Source organism: Saccopteryx bilineata, chromosome 3 (assembly GCF_036850765.1).
Source record: "Saccopteryx bilineata isolate mSacBil1 chromosome 3, mSacBil1_pri_phased_curated, whole genome shotgun sequence".
Lineage (NCBI taxonomy): Eukaryota > Metazoa > Chordata > Mammalia > Chiroptera > Emballonuridae > Saccopteryx > Saccopteryx bilineata.
Window position 1 is genome coordinate 144,889,092 of NC_089492.1, and position 19,679 is coordinate 144,908,770.

General features: G+C 47.8%; 1 protein-coding gene across 3 annotated transcripts; it reads right to left on the reverse strand.

Annotated features, from left to right (window-relative positions):
- Window positions 1-658: 658 nt before the first annotated feature.
- GGCX (gamma-glutamyl carboxylase) lies at window positions 659-17,120 on the reverse strand. 3 transcript variants are annotated; one of them, XM_066267541.1, is made up of 15 exons: window positions 17,000-17,120; window positions 16,459-16,629; window positions 14,683-14,841; window positions 14,196-14,361; window positions 12,352-12,430; window positions 11,407-11,513; window positions 9,526-9,689; window positions 8,279-8,544; window positions 8,001-8,132; window positions 6,375-6,526; window positions 5,777-5,946; window positions 5,431-5,561; window positions 4,998-5,145; window positions 4,627-4,816; window positions 659-4,254 (listed from the first exon to the last, which is right to left on the reverse strand). In XM_066267541.1, the coding sequence occupies exons 1-15, from the start codon at window positions 17,061-17,063 to the stop codon at window positions 4,062-4,064; spliced, it is 2,292 nt and encodes a 763-aa protein (XP_066123638.1). In that variant the 5' UTR covers window positions 17,064-17,120; the 3' UTR covers window positions 659-4,061. The 3 variants fall into 3 exon arrangements, with proteins under 3 accessions (XP_066123638.1, XP_066123635.1, XP_066123639.1); XM_066267538.1 differs by having other exon boundaries at window positions 4,627-4,822; XM_066267542.1 differs by lacking the exon at window positions 4,627-4,816 and having other exon boundaries at window positions 4,116-4,254.
- Between the last annotated feature and the right edge of the window lie 2,559 nt (window positions 17,121-19,679).

The following is a 19,679-nucleotide window of genomic DNA, read 5'->3' on the forward strand; positions in this document are numbered from 1 at the left end:
GTTTTGAAAATTAAAACCTATTCCCATGTTAACTAATGTGAAAAATTAATATGCCTTGTAAGTATTAATACCTTTAAATAGGTGTTAAAGAGGCTGAAGGTTTCATTACACATAATTTGAAAAGGTTTTAAACAGAAATCAGCTTCTAATATAAAATAAGGGAACTAAAATTTATTAAAACAAAGTGGAAGATAAATTTCCAAAGGGTTATTCTAAATTTGTGGTTAATCCACATAGCTTGAACCATCCTTTCTTGAGCTACAGATAGAAGCCAGCTGGCATGTTCATACCAGGATGTAGGGAAATCAAATAGTGGTTTACCTTTTTGACCTACTGCAACTGAGACCTGAGGAATACTTTAGAAATGGAGAGGAGGCAAAGTTAAGTTAAATCTTAGTGTCAATGGAGCTTTTCTGATTTGCTCAAGAACTTCAACTTTCATGACACTGAAAAACTCCAGAATGCTTCAGAAAGTTTTTAGATGTCAATGTGTTGCTCTTAAAGCAACCATGTTGGCCAAGTAAGGATCTGAGGCTGAGTGGATGCCTGTAGGCTGGCAGTACCAGAGAAGTGACAGCCTTATTGTTAGGTTCAATATATGCTAAGATTTCTAGGAAGGTGCTTGGCCTCTATTTTGGTGGAAAAGAATTTTTAAAAAAAATATATTTATTGATTTTTTAGAGGGGAGAGAGAGAGAGAGAAGGGGGAGGTGCAGGAAGCATCAACTCCCTTATGTGCCTTGACCAGGCAAGCCCAAGTTTTCGAACTGGCGACCTCAGTGTTCCAGGTCGACGCTTTATCCCACTGCGCCACCACAGGTCAGGCCTGTGGAAAAGAATTTTAAAGCTAGGAAGGTAGAGGGGCATTAACCCAGGGATAAGAATAAGAGCAAAGCAAAGGCGTGAAACAAGGTGGTGACAGTTAAAAGTATGAGACGTGTTACAGAAGAGAATGTCACAAACATGTCAGCTTTAACAAAGTTTAAGAAGGGAAAAAGGATGAAAATGAGACATCAATTGGAGACAGAATATCCAAATGCTGGGCATAGAGGGTATACTTCCTCTCTCCCAACTTTTTCAAAGGGAAAAGTTACTAAACTGGTATACTAATGGTTTGGGCAGAGCAGTATCTTTGGCTATATTAAAAGTATAATTGCAAGAGTCCCCTCGGCTACTTTTCTTACCAAAGGGAAGAAGATGGTGGTTACAGAAACAAGCTAGCTGAACTTACTGGCAAAGGGCATAGTGCTGAGGTATACTGTGCCACTGAGATCTGCAAAAGGATTGGAAACCAGTGTTCACAGCATTCTTAGGAAGTGCTAAGACACCCTGTGGCACAGCCCGTGTGCAATACCTTGAGTCAAGGCCCCAGTCACTCAAGCCTGACCTACATAGCTACATGGTAGCCCTGCTCTGGTCTCCATAATTCGATTCCAACATAAAGGCTGAAAGAACAGAGTACATATGAAATTAACATTTAAGAAGAGGTAGAACTGATGGGACTTGAAATAAATGTAAAGATTTAAGGCTGATGAGTTGGTCAAAAAACTACATCAACCCCACAGGTAGTGGTGCAGTGGATAGAGCCATCTATCCACTGAGGACCCAGGTTTGAAACCCGGAGATTGCAGCTTGAGCACAAACTCACCAGCTTGAGCCCAAGGTTGCAGGCTTGAGCAAGGGGTCACTGGCTCAGCTGGAGCCCACCACCCCACCCCATCAGGGTACACATGAGAAAGAAATCAATGAACAAAGTGCCGTAGGTACGAGTTGATGTTTTTCATATCTCCCAGTCTGTCCCTTTCTCATTCTCTTAAAAAAAAAAAAAAGGTTCAGTTTCCATTCACTTAGAGAAGCAGGTCTTGAGTTGGGAACAAAGGTAAATTTTGTTCAGGACAGACAGTTTGAGAGCTGTGTGGGATATCTAGGTGGAGACAGATATATAGGTCTAGGACACAGGAAAGAAAGCTAAGCAGCTTCACTGGGAACCATGGAATAGACATCATCCCAACTGTGTACAGTGAAAAACTGCCTGGGAAGGAACCCTGGGACCCACTGACCATGGGGGTGGAGTGGGGTGGGGTGGGGTGGGGCATGGAAAGAAGCATGAAAATAGATATATAATCCTTTATCAGTTACTGGAACTGCCAATTTACTGCCAGCTGTTACAAGACCATGAGCTCTTTTTTTTTAAATTTCTACACATTTTCGCTTCCTAGCTCAGTGCCAGGCCTTTAAACATTCATGGAACTGAGGAGCTTCCTTGATCACCCCTGTATATCCAAACCTATAAAATGACTAAACATTCTCATCTGACCAGGCAGTGGTGCAGTGGATAGAGCATTGGACTGGGACACGGAGGACCCAGGTTCGAGACTCCAAGGTCCCCGGCTTGAGTGTGGGATCATAGACATGATTCCATGGTCACTGGCTCGAGCAAAGGGTCACTTGCTCTGCGGTAGCCCCCCAGTCAAGGCACATATTGAGAAAGCAATCAGTGAACAACTCAGGAGCTACAATGAAGAATTGATGCTTCTCATCTCTCCCTTCCTGTCTGTCTGTCCCTCTGTCAAAATAAAAAAGAATAAACATCCTCACCAAGTTTGGTTAATACTTTACCTTCTCGCCTGACCAGGCGGTATGCGGAGGACCTATGTTCAAGACCCCGAGGTTGCCAGTTTGAGCACAGGCTCATCTGGTTTGAGCAAAGCTCACCAGCCTGGACCCAAGGTTGCTGGCTTGAGCAAGGGGTTACTCGGTCTGCTTGAAGGCCCACGGTCAAGGCACATATGAGAAAGCAGTCAATGAACAACTAAGGTGTCACAACAGAAAAACTGATGATTGATGCTTCTCATCTCTCTCCGTTCCTGTCTGTCTGTCCCTATCTCTCTCTCTCTCTGACTCTCTCTGTAAAAAAAAAAACAAACTTTACCTTCTCACTAAATGCTAGAATAAAGCTAAATATTAAGCTCATTTTTAGAAAAACCCTACTAATCTAAATTACCTTACTTAACTTTATGCTATTCTAACTACTCTTATAACTGCTAGTGAAAAACTTGCTATATAGTTAAGAGAAACAAAGAACGAACCACAATTGTAGTGAAATTTTCTGTGTGCATTTAGAACTGATCACCATCCTTTTTTCTCCAAGTAAATGGAAGGAAGACAGACTCCCAAATGTACCCCGACTGGGATCCACCTGGCAACTCATCTGGGGCTGATACTCTGCCCATCTGGGGCCATGCTCATAACCGAGCTATTTTTAGCACCTGAGGCTAAGGCTCCACGGATCCATCCTCAGTGCCTGGGCTGATACATTTGAACTAATCGAGCCATGGCTACAGGAAGGGAAGAGAAAAAGAGAGAGGGACAGGGAGAAAGACAGTGGGGAGAGAGAGGGGAGGGGGAAGGGTGGAGAAGCTTTTCCTGTGTGCCCTGACCAAGAATCAAACCCAGGACATCCACACACTAGGCCGATTGGCTACTACTATTGAGCCAACCGGGCAGGGCCTGCTAATCACCATACTAATCACTATTAAGACAAGTTGTAAGCTATGTTATTTCAGAATTATTGTGATTCTGAAAACTATAAGAGACAGGATCTTAAGTCAGACATGACATTCAAACCATCAATCTATTCCATACTAGATTTGTCTTTGAACAAATTATATTACCTCTCAGCCTCAGTTTCTCCAACTGTAAAATAGGACTAATGACCTTTAAGGACTAAATGTAATAATGTAGGCACTTGAGAAAAATTAGCTACAATATTTTCCTCATGGTACATGAAAACTTTCCCTAAGGAGCCAACCACTCTAAACCTGACTTCCCCCTTTATCCTAGCACCTTGCTTTTAACCCCTCCTAACCCCTAAACCTTGGATTTAAATCTTATCCTTGCTTTAGTTTTTGGCTTCTCTAAGTTATAATCTCTGAAATTTAAAGAGCTTTGGACAAGGAAGAAAAATGTAAATATTTGTACAATTTTTTTCAAATTTCCACTGCATGGGTAATGGTCCTGTGACTGGCTTCTCCCACATCCGTATCCGACATTCGGCTCCCCTCAGAACTCTGAGTGGATATGGTCGGAATTTGGTTCAGAAGGATTAGAACTAGCAGAATCTGTGTTTGAAGGACTTGACTCTCCAACTGGCTCAAAGGGTCGCAAGTTTGCATAAGTCACCTCTTGGGCCAGTTGCTCCCGGGATGGGCGGCCTAATGCCAGATTTCGAAGTGAGATACACGTCATCAGGAAGCTGAAAAAGAGGAAAAAGTCTACCCAGTCCAAACTCGTGTTTCAATATAGGAATTGCTACCAAAGCCCTTAGGAGGCACCTGGATCCTTCCTCCCCTCCCCCAGGCATTAATGAGAACTGCCCCCTCCCATCCCTCTGGAAGGGTACCCCACTCTTTATACACTGGGAGAGGTAGAAATATAGCAGACCATCACAACACAGGTCATTTACTCTTCCATTAAGTCAGGGAGAGGAGAATAGAGGGAAAAAGATACTTAGCCCTAGACTTTCCTTTCCTGGGAAAGAGTCCCCACTGTCACCTCACCAGAGAAAAGTTACCTAGCTTGCAAAGATCTGGTAGCAATGACAAGTACCGTTCTGGATAAAACTTACCTGCGGCGAAAAATATAGAGCTTTCGCAGCAAGAAGCGGAATAATCGCTCACGGAAAGGGGTATTTCGCCGGCGTTCAATCTCCTGGAGCCTTTGCTGGCGTTTAAGAAAGGTCTGAACCAGAGGTGTGGGCTCAGGACCTCCTTTTACTTCCCCTTCCAGCAGAGGTTGTAGCTCTGGAGGTAGAGGCCCTGTTTCTGCCCAGAGGTCAGCAAAAAGAGGAATGACTAAGAAAGAGTTCATTCTCTCTCCTAGAACTCCCCTTTCACAGGCTAAAGGCTTCAAGTTCATTATTTCACGGCTATATCCTCATTCACAACCCTAACTTCTTGTACCCAGCAGCTACCTCAGCCCAAATCTTTATATACTCACCACTTCCATTCTCTACCTTCTCTTTCAATTCTTGCAGATATGCCAGGTCTTGCTCTAGTGCAAACTCCGTAGTGTTGACATACATGTACATGTAGCAGGAAGGACTGGCTGATGTTGTGTACACTTTATGGTACTCACCAGCGGGCAACTGACAAGGGAGTAGAAATGAATATATTTCACTCTTAAACTTTTCCTAGCCAGTCTATGGGCTCCTAACACTTTCTGCTCCCTCACCCCCCAGGCATCTTGCTTCTCACTGTGTTTCGGAGTCCGAAGGAACTGACCTCTAGAATACTGGGCGAGACTATTCACAGCCCCAAGGGTCTTTGCTTTTCAAGCCCCCACAGCATTACTGCTATAGTAAAGTATTCTGAGTCTATAATAAATGGACTCTACTCATCTAAATCTTTCTGTTATTAAGTCTACAAAATACCTGCATTTTTTCTCCCTCCTGAAGAGTTTGGTTCCTCCGCTCTGCCACCAGCTCCACAGTCACCTCCCCCTGCAGCAGCTGGATGCTAGTGTTGCCCAGGTCTTCACTGACAAAATTCTCTAGGTGCAGCCCTGCCAGGGGCAACAAGGTTCTCCAATCCACACCATGGCAGTGAACCCACTCCCAGCCAAGGACATCACATCTTCACTACTGCCACCCCTCACATTTCAAAAACATTCCTCTCACAAGGAGTGCCCCTCTCCACGCTACCAGAAGCAATGTCCCTGACCAAGGAAGACAGGAAGAAAGACAGCAAAGCCTCTCCCAGCTTTCTTCCATACCATACCAGGGAAATCTGCAATGAAGACCACCTCAGTGTGGTTGTCCAAGCTGCTCTTGATTTCCTGTAACTTGGCCCTCCAGGGAGACAGGTCCATCAACAATGGCTGCAGCCAAGGTGTACGCTGGAAGGGGGACCAGGCAGCCTGCACAATGTCCACACGAGGGTCAAAAATCCTTAGGAAAGAAAACTATGTTTTAAGAAGTCCACAGCCACCTACCCACTGGAATTTCTAATTCTGTTTCTTTCATCACTATTCCCAGAAAGAAGGACCAGGGCTTTCAGATAGAAACAATTGCCTATGTCGACATCTTATTACCAGTCTAGGGCAGAAAGAGATTCTGGAGCGCTGGGAAGAATGAGAATTAGTGGCCACCTGAGAATTGTGTTAAGTTTCTAGCAGAACAAGTCATTACCTTTTATTCTGGATAATAGTGCCCCCTGCTGGAAGCAATCAGCTATGCCCACAACCGGGTCAACAAGGACATGCACCAGAGGGACGACAGCCTTTTAAGCAAGACAATACTGGGGAGCACGAGCTATTATTCATTTTGGCAAAAGGAATGGACTTCATCTTTCCCCCTTCTCTGCTCCCCTTGCCCACCTCTGCTGGAAGCGTTCATTGATGGAGACCCAAATATCAAAGTAGATCTGGGGCTCAGTAACATTGTACTTGGGAAGCAGGCGGCTCAGGCAAGTGGCATATTGCTTCAGCATGTCTGCATGATCCTTCCATCGCCGGCTCTGTGTGAATACCTGTCCCAAACCCCCATTATTAGTCCCACCTCATTGTTACTGACCTCCTGGATGAGTCATGCACTGCCCATGCTACAAAAAGATCTGGCTGTTTTGACCAGGGGAAAAACAACACTGAACTTGTCTTTGGGGAAGAATTTTTCATCGCTGGGCTAGTGGTGGTACTTATGTCTCTTAAATCTAATCTCAGTTCAAAGAAGTGAAAGACACTGCCCTATTTCAACCCACATAAAAGAAGGTTCACCTGGCCGGTTGGCTCAGCGGTAGAGCGTCGGCCTAGCGTGCGGAGGACCCGGGTTCGATTCCCGGCCAGGGCACACAGGAGAAGCGCCCATTTGCTTCTCCACCCCTCCGCCGCGCTTTCCTCTCTGTCTCTCTCTTCCCCTCCCGCAGCCAAGGCTCCATTGGAGCAAAGATGGCCCGGGCGCTGGGGATGGCTCTGTGGCCTCTGCCCCAGGTGCTAGAGTGGCTCTGGTCGCAACATGGCGACGCCCAGGATGGGCAGATTATCGCCCCCTGGTGGGCAGAGCGTCGCCCCTGGTGGGCGTGCCGGGTGGATCCCGGTCGGGCGCATGCGGGAGTCTGTCTGACTGTCTCTCCCCGTTTCCAGCTTCAGAAAAAATGAAAAAAAAAAAAAAAAAAAAAAAAAAAGGTTCAGGGCCTGACCTGTGGTAGCGCAGTGGATAAAGCGTCGACCTGGAAATGCTGAGGTCGCCGGTTCAAAACCCTGGGCTTACCTGGTCCAGGCACATATGGGAGTTGATGCTTCCAGCTCTTCCCCCCTTCTCTCTCTCTGTCTCTTCTCTCTCTCTCTGTCTCTCCCTCTCCTTTCTAAAATGAATTTAAAAAAAAAAAAAAAAAAAGAAGGTTCAGCCTGACCAGGCGGTGGCGCAGTGGATGGAGCGTCAGACTGGGATGCGGAGGACCCAGGTTGCCAGCTTGACCGTGGGCTCATCTGGTTTGAGCAAAGTTCAACAGCTTAGGTGAAAGGTCACTGGCTCGCCTGACCAGGTGGTGGTGCAGTGGATAGAGCGTTGGACTGGGATGCAGAAGGACCCAGGTTCGAGACCCCGAGGTCGCCAGCTTGAGCGCGGGCTCATTTGGCTTGAGCAAAGAGCTCACCAGCTTAGACCCAAGGTCACTGGCTCCAGCAGGGGGTTACTCGGTCTGCTGAAGGCCTGCGGTCAAGGCACATGTGAGAAAGCAATCAATGAACAACTAAGAACTCGCAACGCACAACGAGAAACTGATGATTGATGCTTCTCATCTCTCTCCGTTCCTGTCTGTTTGTCCCTGTCTATCTCTGCCTCTGTAAAAAAAAAAAAAAAAAAAAAAAAAAGGAGGCTCCTAAGAAGGGGCAGTGACCCAAATTTCCAAATTTGTTTTATTTTATAATTGTATTTAGGACCAAACCAGACCCCAAAGCTCAAGGGAGCTCAAAAGAACAATAAATTATCAGCATCAGAAATCTCACCCCAGGGTTGAGGTAGCCCAGCTCGCCAGTGTGGCTGTCACGGTAGGTGATCTTCACGTGCTGGTGGGAGCGGGAGTGTACCATCATGTCCCAGGAATAGCCATATAGCCCATTTGTCCAATTGTTATAGCCCTGAGAAGGCAGGGCAGAGGAAATCAGCTCAATGGTTCTTATGCTGTCCCATCCTCTACCAAGACAGAGCTACAAAACCAGCCTCATTTTTCCTTTATTATTGTCACCTCTGCCACTTTCCAAGCCAACCAGCAGCCTCCACATACCTGGGTGAGGAAATGGGAATAGGGCAGGAAGAGCTGCTCTAGGAGGTAGAGCAGGGTGAAGGCAGCGCCTAGCTGATGACGCAGCCCTGGCTTCTGGCCACCTCTGGCCCGTTTCCTCTTATATACACAGGAAGCACTGGGCTGAGGGGCAGCCTTGAGAGGCAGCAGTTCTTGCAGCCTTTTGGGGCAGTGAGATACCAGCTTCTGAGGCCAATCAGGGGAGCAGAATAGAGGGCTGCTGGCCAGCATGACATAGGGGAACATGCCTGGAAAAGCAAGCAGAAAATAAGCATTTCAGGAGTCTGGTTTAAGGAAACATGAGTAATCGCCTCAACCCCTTTCCCTTAAGAAACTTCTCCCGCCTGACCAGGCGGTGGCACAGTGGATAGAGCGTCGGACTGGGATGCGGAGGACCCAGGTTCAAGACCCCGAGGTCACCAGCTTGAGCACAGGCTCATCTGGTTTCAGCAAAAGCTCACCAGCTTGGAACCAAGGTCGCTGGCTCGAGCAAGGGGTCACTCAGTCTGCTGAAGGCCCGTGGTCAAGGCACAATGAGAAATCAATCTATGAACAACTAAGGTGTTGCAACAAAAAACTGATGATTGGTGCTTCTCATCTCTTTCCGTTCCTGTCTGTCCCTATCTATCCCTCTCTCCGACTCTCTCTGTGTCTCTGTAAAAAGAAAAAAAAAAGAAACCTCTCTCAAGTATTCCATTTATGATGAAAGTTTTTAACTAAAGGATACTTACTTCCTGGGATTCTTTCCTATATAACATACTTAGCTGTGCCCAAAAGCCACAATCCTCTCCTCCCTTTATTTCTATTCCAGTGACTGCATCTGGCTCAATTTAGCTCCTATTCCATCATCTCAGTCCCAAACAATGCCTCTGGTGACCAGGCAGTGGCGCAGTGGATAGAGCATTGGACTGGGACACAGAGGACCCAGGTTCAAAACCCCAAGGCCGCCACCTTGAGTGTAGGCACCTCTGGTTTGAGCAAGGAGGTCACTCAATCTGCTGTAGCACCCTGGTCAAGGCACATATGAGAAAGCAATCAATGAACTAAGGAGCTGCAATGAAGAATTGATGTTTCTTATCTCTCTCCCTTCCTGTCTGTCCCTTTCTCTGATTCTGTCTCTGTCAGGCACACACACACACAAAAAAACCCATAAAAAAAACAATGCCTCTGGCAAGTCCCTCCCTGCAAACGTGTGGTTTCCTATTTCCTAATAGACAATAGGTACTGACCAATGCTGAAAAGCTGGGAATTCATACAGTGGAAGTATGACACGAAGAGAAGGCCCATGGGTCTTGAGGCATTGAAGAAGAGAAGGAAACCAGCTGAGAGGTCAAGCAGCAGTCCACACCAGTGCACCACTAGTAGACTAGTCATCTCCTCCGACAAGACTAGTCTGTAAACACCAGGGACACGGTCAGGCATCAGCCTCAAGAACCCAGCTCTCATAGCACATTCACAGCAGATGTCTCTCTGCTGCCCCTTCCAAGTCAAAAGATCTACCCCAGTAGGTGGGTGGAGCTCTGCACAAGGACAGCACGGGTTTTCCAACCTACATTACATTTCCATACACCTTAGGCTATGCCAAGGTTGCAGGTTCAATATCCGGTCAGGGCACATATAAGAATCAACCAATGGGCCCTGGCCGGTTGGCTCAGTGGTAGAGCATCGGCCTGGCGTGCAGAAGTCCCGGGTTCGATTCCCGGCCAGGGCACACAGGAGAAGCGCCCATTTGCTTCTCCACCCCTCCCCCTCTCCTTCCTCTCTGTCTCTCTCTTCCCCTCCTGCAGCGAGGCTCCATTGGAGCAAAGATGGCCCGGGCACTGGGGATGGCTCCTTGGCCTCTGCCCCAGGCGCTAGAGTGGCTCTGGTCGCAACAGTGCGACGCCCTGGAGGGGCAGAGCGTCGCCTCCTGGTGGGCGTGCCGGGTGGATCCCGGTCGGGCGCATGCGGGAGTCTGTCTGACTGTCTCTCCCCATTTGCAGCTTCAGAAAAAAAAAAAAGAACCAACCAATGAATGCATAAATAAGTGGAACAAATTGATGTCTTTATCTCTCACTCTCCCTTCTTCTCTCTCTAAAATCAATTTTTTAAATATATTTATATAAATATATCTATTAAAGCCTGACCAGGCAGTGGCGCAGTGGATGGAGTGTCAGACTGGAACACGGAGGACCCAGGTTCGAGACCCCAAGGTCGCCAGCTTGAGTGCGGGCTCATCTGGTTTGAGCAAGGCTCATGAGTTTGAGCACAGGGTCGCTGGCTCGAGCAAGGGGTCACTCAGTCTGCTGTAGCCCCCCCTCCCCCCCCCCCCCGTCAAGGCACATATGAGAAAGCAATCAATGAACAACTAGAGTGCCACAATGAAGAATTGATGCTTTTCATATCTCTCCCTTCCTGACTTTCTCTGACTCTGTCACCTCCCTCGCCCCCCCCAAAATATATATATATATTTTTAAATATATATATATATATATATATATATTTTTTTTTTTTTTTTTTTTTTTTAAAGCATGTGTGCTGTGGTGGGCAGGTTCCTCACAGAGATTATAAATAAGAAGAAACTTTAAAAAGTGAATGTTTAACTAACATGACACTGAAATCAAACTACAGGAATTGGGAGATAAAGGGAAGAGGAAAAAGAATGAAGTAAAACAGGAGAAAAGGAGAAATGGGAGACAGAAATCAGGTGAACCTCTGCTTTGTAAAGAGTTGGTAACACTGGTTCTGTCAGGACAGGGACACTGACTGTCCACCTCAGTACACTGGCTACGGAATCCTGCTCTGAGGCTGGGGTGACCACCCAAGTAGAAGGGCACCACTCAGGGGCAACTGCAGGGGAACTGAAGCATCCACTGAGTTCTGGTTCCTTCTTCCCCTTTTTAAATTTCTTTCCCTTCATTCCTACCTACACCTTAACTTTCACAGAGGCAACGAGGCCTAGATCTTTTGATATCAATTCTGTCTTTTGAATAGGGAGAGGAGTGGACAGAGGAAAGCATGTTGGAAACTCAGGCAAAGTAGGAACAGCAGCTACTGTTGCAGACATGACAGAGGTAAGTCACCCACACTGTACCTGGGCCTCCAAGGCCTCTGCCCTGACCGCCACTCACTTGAAGGGACTGAAGAGCCAGTGCCGAGAGAGGTACTCCATGGAATAGCCTTCCACCCAGTCTGCATCCAGCTTTTTCACACCCGCAATGAAGTATACAATGAAAATCTGCAAACACAAAAGGCAAAACAAACGTTAAAATAAAAAAAGAACCTTGTTTTCTGCAGTCAAAAATAAAGTAAGTTCTCATCTCAGCTCAGGGTCCAAAGATTAGTTCCATTCTTCTATTCACTCATCTCAGATATTCAATCACCCAACAAGTTCCTACTAACATCCTACCAAGGCCAGGCCCAGTATTAGGCACCAAGGAAAGTCTTAAAGCACAGACATTAATTGTTTTTATTCATTTTAGAGAGAGGAGAAAAAGAGAGAACAAGGGGAGGAGTAGGAAGCATCAACTCCCATATGCACCTTAACCAGGCAAGCCTGGGTTTTCAAACAGGTAACCTCAGTGTTCCAGGTGGACGCTTTATCCACTGTGCCACCACAAGTCAGGCAATGTTCTTTGTTGCCTCATTTTTTAATTATTATTTATTTATTTATTCCAGAGAAAGGAAGGGGGAGAGGGGAGACAGAAGCATCAATCTATTTCTGTAAGTGCCAGGCCAAGGACTGAACCAGCTACCTCTGCACTGCAGGACAATGCTCCAACCAACAGAACCAGGACAAAGCACAGACATTCTTCTCGCTCCCATGATAATTCTTACTCGGTAGGGACAAAGCTCTATCTATCCTTTCCACGACAAGGTGAGAGAGCCCAGAGATTAGGGCATTGGAAACAATAGAAAAGCCAGCCTAGCCTTCCAGCAAAAGGGAAAAAAAAAAAAAAAAGACCCAGGAAAGCAGGGTAGAGAGCAGTTTGGCCGACAATGGCTGTCAGGGTAGAACGCAGTCATGTGGACAATGGCTGTCAAGGAACACCTCCCTCCTTCCTAAAATCTTGTACCTGGCCACGCAGCACAGCATAGTTCCAAAGGGGCACATGGGCATTCCGCTTCCGGGCATTCAGCAGGCCATCCACAGACCTACATCAAGTAAGGTAAGGACTGAGGAGAGCTTAATCCAGCCATATTTCCACCTTTCTTTTTAAATGTTATACTCAATCTCAGGACAACTCCCATATTCTCTCTGGTCCTCTAGGCTATTTTTAGGCCCTTTAGAATTATGATTAAATTCTCTCACAAACATTGATTATTTTATCTCATAACAGAAATATATGTGTGTGTGTATATATATATATATATATATATATATATATATATATATTTGTGTGTGTTTGTGACAGACAGAGACAGATAGAGACAGGCAGATAGGAAGGGAGAGAGATGAGAAGCATCAATTTTGCTGCTCCTTAGTCTCCTTAGTTGTTCACTGATTGCTTTCTCATATGTGCCTTGATGGGGGGGGGGGGAGCAGAGCGAGTGACCTGTTGCTCAAGCCAGTGACCTTGGGTTTCAAGCCAGTGACCATGGAGTCATGTCTATGATCCCACACTCAAGCCAGCAACCTCCCCCCTTCTCTCTCCCTCTCCTCTCTAAAATGAATAAATAAGAAATTTAAAAAAAGTAACTACTAGGCCCTGGCCGGTTGGCTCAGCGGTAGAGAGTCGGCCTAGCGTCCGGAGGACCCGGGTTCGATTCCCGGCCAGGGCACACAGGAGAAGCGCACATTTGCTTCTCCACCCCTCCGCTGCGCTTTCCTCTCTGTCTCTCTCTTCCCCTCCCAGAGCCAAGGCTCCATTGGAGCAAAGATGGCCCGGGCACTGGGGATGGCTCTGTGGCCTCTGCCCCAGGCGCTAGCGTGGCTCTGGTCGCAACATGGCGACGCCCAGGATGGGCAGAGCATCGCCCCCTGGTGGGCAGAGCGTAGCCCCTGGTGGGCGTGCCGGGTGAATCCCGGTAGGGCGCATGCGGGAGTCTGTCTGACTGTCTCTCCCTGTTTCCAGCTTCAGAAAAATGCAAAAAAAAAAAAAAAAAAAAAAAAAAGTAACTACTTATGAGTGATGCTTCTCAAAAAAAAAAAAGTTCCTCTTATTCTATATGATCAGAGCTAGGTATTCTGAATGGTTTACAAAAGGAGTATTTGTGTGTGTGTGTGTGTGTATTAATGAATGAAACTTAATGACTAATAAATCAGTAACAAATTCAATGCCTGAGATGTTTTACTTATAACCATCTTACTGAGATCTCATATTTGCTTTTCACTTAAAAATGGGAAGAATCCTTAAAGGTCATCTGCCTTGCCACCCTGTGTCCAGATCCCTTCTCCATCTCCCGTAAAAGAGGGTCACCTAAGCCAGAGGTAGGGGAGGGTTACGTCCTCTCAGGACAGCACTGCTGCGAAGCCCTGGTGGGCCCTCTCCTTCTGACATAACTTTGTCTCACAGCAACTTCTACTCTTGGCTCTAACTCTGCCCCTCTGGGCTCACACAAAGTCTGTTCCCTCTTCCACCTGATGACCCTTAAAGTATCTGAAAACAGCTATGTCTGGCTTTAGTCTTCTCCTCTTCTAAGAAAGAGAATTCAGGAAGTGGAAAGATCAGGGCACGTGTGGGGAGATAGGGAAAAAGTGAAGGGGTGGGAATGGAGCCATTTTGCTTTTTGTCATCCCAACTGCCCCAACCTCGCTGACGCTTCCCCTCCTAAATTCATCCAAATTCAAGAGTGACCTTTGCAAAGCATGGTTGAAATTATGCTTGCTGGGGCAAATTCTAGGACCTCAATAGGCCCCTATCTTTGGTAACCATCCTGACCCAGCCAACCCCTCCCTTCTTTCTCCCTGGACTCATACCAGTAGTGGTTTGCATCCATGAATGTCAGCTGAAAAGCCAACAAACCATACAGATAGGAGTGGTTGTTCCAAGACGTCTTGTCCAGTAGAAACACATACCAGTACGGCAGCAGGAATAACACGCAGCTTATCCGGTAGCACAGGCCCAGCATCATGCCCAGTGCACCTGGGATTTGTGGGGTAGAGGATTAAAAGGTCAAATGGTCACCACAGGCCCAGCTTCACTGGGACTAGCTGTGGGGTGGGATTAAGAAAAGTCATTAGGCATTTTATAATTAGGTACAACTAAATGAAAATTAAATGTTATTTTAGTATTTTTAAAAAGAGCTATGGGGTCACAGCTCAGATGACACACAGGTCAGAAGGATAAAATTAGGAGTCACAGCAAAAGTGAAATAAGGGGCCCAAGATTATGCTCATTAACCAGCAGCATGCTTTGTATTTCTGTTTTAGGTAAGCCAATCAATATTTCCACAGTTTCCCTCACCCAGAAACATGATGGTATAGACAAGATACATCCAGTCAAGTGGCAGTGGTTGCAGGGCATCCAGCAAAGGGAAGCGGCACACATCCAGCCCATCCAGGTATCTTCGGTCCAAGGAGCTGAGTCCACGCTCCTGGGGAATGTCCAGCACCATCAGCAGCCCTGAGAAGGCAGTTGGGGAAGGGCCATTAGGCCTCAGCAAAGGAAACAGTAAAATATATTCAAATACAATCAATCAAACCTAGCATTAGGGTCAGACTTCTTTCCCAACCTTGGCTCATTTGCTCATTCAGTCAACAAAACTTACTGAGTGTCTACTATATGCCAGGCACAGTGCCAGTTGTGTGATCAGCGACTGCACCTTTCTAAGCCAAGTCCTCAATTATAAAAGAGGGTTCATGGTATTTTTCAGGGTTACAGAGAGGATTAATTGAGAGAAGCATACAAAATGCTATCAAAGTTGTTCTAATTTCTTTTATTTAAGGTATTATTTGTTTGTGGTTTTTTTCTGAACTTGGAAACAGGGAGGCAGTCAGACAGACTCCTGCATGCGCCCCACCGGGATCCACCCGGCATGCCCACCAGGAGGCAATGCTCTGCCCCTCTGGGGCGTGGCTCTGTTGCAACCAGAGCCATTCTAACGCCTGAGGCAGAGGCCACAGAGCCATCCTCAAAGCCCGGGCCAACTTTGCTCCAATGGAGCCTTGGCTGCGGAGGGGAAGAGAGAGACAGAGAGGAAGGAGGGGGAGGGGTGGAGAAGCAGATGGGCGCTTCTCCTGTGTGCCCTGGCCAGGAATCGAAGCCAGGACTCCTGCACGCCAGGCTGACGCTCTACCACTGAGCCAACCGGCCAGGGCCCATTATTCATTTTAGAGAGGAGAAAGAGAGAGCAAGAGAGAGAGAAGGGGGGAGGAGCAGGAAGCATCAACTCCCATATGTGCCTTGACCAGGGAAACCCAGGGTTTTGAACCAGCAATCTCAGCATTCCAGGTTGATGTTTTATCTACTGTGCCACCACAGGTCAGGCCAAAGCTGTTCAGGCTTTGATAGTTATAAAGGTCTGTGCTACTGGGCTACAGAAAGTACTCTAGGGTGATGCTTCTCAACCCTTTCCAATACCTGGCATACCCAGAAAACAGTTGTATTTGGCCAACAAACTTGAGTCAACAGAAAGGGCTATGCAGGTCAGGAAGCTAGCTCCAGTTAAGGCAAGGTTTTGCAACTACAGTACCATTCACATTTGGGGCTGGTTAATTATTTGCTGGGAGAGACTATCCTGTGCATCATAGGTCAATCAGCAGCTCCTATGTAGACGCCAGCAGCCACCTATCCCCCCCACATATGACAAATAAATAAATGCCCAGACATTGCTAAATGTCCCTCCCACCCCAGGGAAGCAAAAATGCCCCCAGTTGAGAACCATTAGGCAGCAGCAATTACTATCTCAGCCAAATCATCTGCTCTGTCACTCCTGCCATTTCTCTGAGGTCTAGTCCTTAGTATAATTACTGGGCAACTGGATGACACAAGGAAAATGAATCCCTGTTTCTTTCTATTTCCTATAGGCTCACATCAAAGCATTTCTCGCCTCCAAACCCTGATCAGAGGAGACAAAGCTGGGTGTAATCCTAAACTCCACAAATACCTCTTCCAGGACATTTTTATCTTCAGCTGTGAGAAAAAGGGAGGTAAGTCCACTAAGTAACCAAGAAATAGACAAAGGACGGTTGTTATTCTCCCATCCCAACCATACTGGCCCCTCCCAGAAACTGGACTTACCGAAAAGAAAACGGAAAACAGCCAGGCTTGCAGGATGCATTGGTCGATTCAGCAGGGTTACCAGCCTTCCCCAGGTGAACACATCTGCCCACTCAAAACCCAAGAGTTTCCCCATGCGGCCAGTCTGACTGGACCCCGAGGTCTGTCCAGCCTTGTCTTTCTGTACTTTATCTGCAACCAATAAATGGAAAAAGATGTGTGCACGGGTGGGATGGAGGTGCTTTAAAATTGGCTCGTTCCCAAATCATAGCCCCAACAGCCCCAGGGTCTCCCGCTGATTTCTGCCAGAAAGACCCCTGCCGCGCAGCTACCCCCATCCAGAACCCGCCAAAGCCCAAAACCTCTCTCGGACTATAGTCCTCTAATCGCTAATCGAAGGTCAACATCACCCCGAAACAGCGGATTGCAACCGCTCTCTACAAGCCCCTTCCCAACCAAGTCCCCTTCTCCAGGTCCCCCAAGGCAGTCCCCCTGCCCCCGGCACTGTGAGGCCAGCGCCCCTCTCCCTCTCTCTACCCCTCAGATGGGGCTTGGAGCCTACCTGGGCCGGGTGGGGCCCGCGTGGACCTGGCTGACACCCCCATGGGTCCTCGGAGGTAAGTCATCCACCGCAGGCACCTGGAGCCATGGGCGTCTGAGGGGCCGCTCTCCTAAGCCACGCCCCCGACACATCAGCAAGGAGCCGCCAACCAGAAAGCGCGGGACTGTCGTGAAGGGCCGTAGCCGGTGGCTGCTGCTTCCCTGCTTGACGGCAGGGGGCGAAGCGAGGGGCCTTTGGAACGACGGAGATCTGTTGCACGGCGCGGAAGGCTGTGGGCATGCCTCGTGTCACCTGGTGACGGAGGAAACCTCCTGAAGCCCCTCCGTGCTTTCAACCCTAGGGAGATTCTGAGTTCCGGCAGCTTCCCTGCGTCCTTCCCCGCCCCCACTAGGTTTGTCCGGGTTGTAGTGTCCCTCCAGTGCTCCCTTTTGTGAGCAATGCGTCCGCATTTGTCAGTCTTCCCCAGACAGGCCGTCCGCACCAGGAAGGGCTGCCCTGCGCAGAAAGAATGCGCGAGTTCGTTTATTCTCCCTCCCACTACCTGCCAAGATCCAGAGGTTTGAAAGCAGCACGGGGGTGCAGAGAAAAGAGAAGTCCCTGGTGGAGTATCTCAGTTGGTTTGGAGATTGTCCCCATACGCCAAGAGTGCAGCTCCCATCCCCAGTCAGGGTACTCATAAGAATCAACCAACAGCCTGTCCTGTGGTGGCGCAGTGGATAGAGCATCGGACTGGGATGTGGAGGACCCAGAGGTCACCAGCTTGAGCGTGGCTCATCTGGTTTGAGCAAAAGCTCACCAGCTTGAGCCCAAAGTCGCTGGCTCGAGCAAGGGGTCGACTGCTGAAGGCCTGCGGTCAAGGCACATATGAGAAAGCAATCAATGAACAACTAAGGTGTTGCAATGTGCAATGAAAACTAATGATTGATGCTTCTCATCTCTCCATTCCTGTCTCTCTAAAAAAAAAAGAATCAACCAATGAATGCCATGCACCTATCCATATATTTGAAACAACAAATTGATGTTTCTCTCTTGCTCTCTCTTATCCCCCACCAAATAAATAAATAAATTTTGAAAAAAAGAGGACAAAAACGAAGATGCTTAACATCTTATTTTATTAGGGAATTGCAAATTAAAACAGCAAAGAGATACCTGTTAGGGTGGTTGAAAGCCAAAGCACTGACAAACAGCAAATGCTGGTGAAAATGTGGAGGAACAGAAACTCTCCTTCATTGCTAGTGGGAATGCAAAATGGTATAACCACTTTGGAAGGGACGTTGATACTGTAGTTTCTTACAAAGCTAAACATACTCATACCATATGATCCAGCAATTGTGCTCCCAAGTGAGTCAAAACTTATACCTACACAAAACTTGCACACAAATGTGTAGCAAAATTTGTCATAATTGCCCAAACTTAAAAGCAACCAAGGTGTCCTTCAATAGGTGAATGGAGTTCTGGCCAGATAGCTCCATTATGGGTTCCATCCCTGGTCAGGGCACATTCAGGAGCAGATCAATGTTTCTGTCTCTCTCTCCTCCCCTTCTTCTCTCTCTAAAATTAATAAAATTTAAGCCTGGCCTGTGGTGGCACAGTAAAAATAGAGCATTGACCTGGAACGCTGAGGTCACCAGTTAGAAACTCTGGGCTTGCCTGGTCAAGACACATATGACAAGCAAGCAGTGAAGATGTAAAGTGAAGCAACTATGAGTTGATACTTCTCTCCCCATACTCCCCGTAAAATCAATAAATAAAAATTTTTTTTTTTTTTTTTTTTGCATTTTTCTGAAGCTGGAAACAGGGAGAGACAGTCAGACAGACTCCCGCATGCGCCCGACCGGGATCCACCCGGCACGCCCACCAGGGGCGACGCTCTGCCCACCAGGGGGCGATGCTCTGCCCATCCTGGGCGTTGCCATGTTGCGACCCTCCTGGGTGTCGCCATGTTGCGACCAGAGCCACTCTAGCGCCTGGGGCAGAGGCCACAGAGCCATCCCCAGCGCCCGGGCCATCTTTGCTCCAATGGAGCCTTGGCTGCGGGAGGGGAAGAGAGAGACAGAGAGGAAGGCGCGGCGGAGGGGTGGAGAAGCAAATGGGCGCTTCTCCCGTGTGCCCTGGCCGGTTGGCTCAGCGGTAGAGCGTCGGCCTGGCATGCAGGAGTCCTGGCTTCGATTCCTGGCCAGGGCACACGGGAGAGGCGCCCATCTGCTTCTCCACCCCTCCTCCTCTCCTTCCTCTCTGTCTCTCTCTTCCCCTCGGCAGCCAAGGCTCCATTGGAGCAAAGATGGCCCGGGCACTGAGGATGGTTCTGTGGCCTCTGCCTCAGGCACTAGAATGACTCTGGATGCAACAGAGCCACGCCCCAGATGGGCGGAGCATCGCCCCCTGGTGGGCATGCTGGGTGGATCCCGGTGGGGCGCATGCGGGAGTCTGTCTGACTGCCTCCTCCGTTTCCAGCTTCGGAAAAATGAAAATAAATAAATAAATAAATAAATTTTAGCCTGACCTGTGGTGACACAGTGGATGAAGCGTTGATCTGGAACGATGAGGTCACTGGTTGGAAATCCCTGGCTTGCCCAATCAAGGCACATGTGGGAGTTGATGCTTCCTGCTCCTCCCCTTCTTCTCTCACTCTCCTCTTTCTCCTTCTCTTTCCTCTCTAAAATGAATAAATAAAATCTTA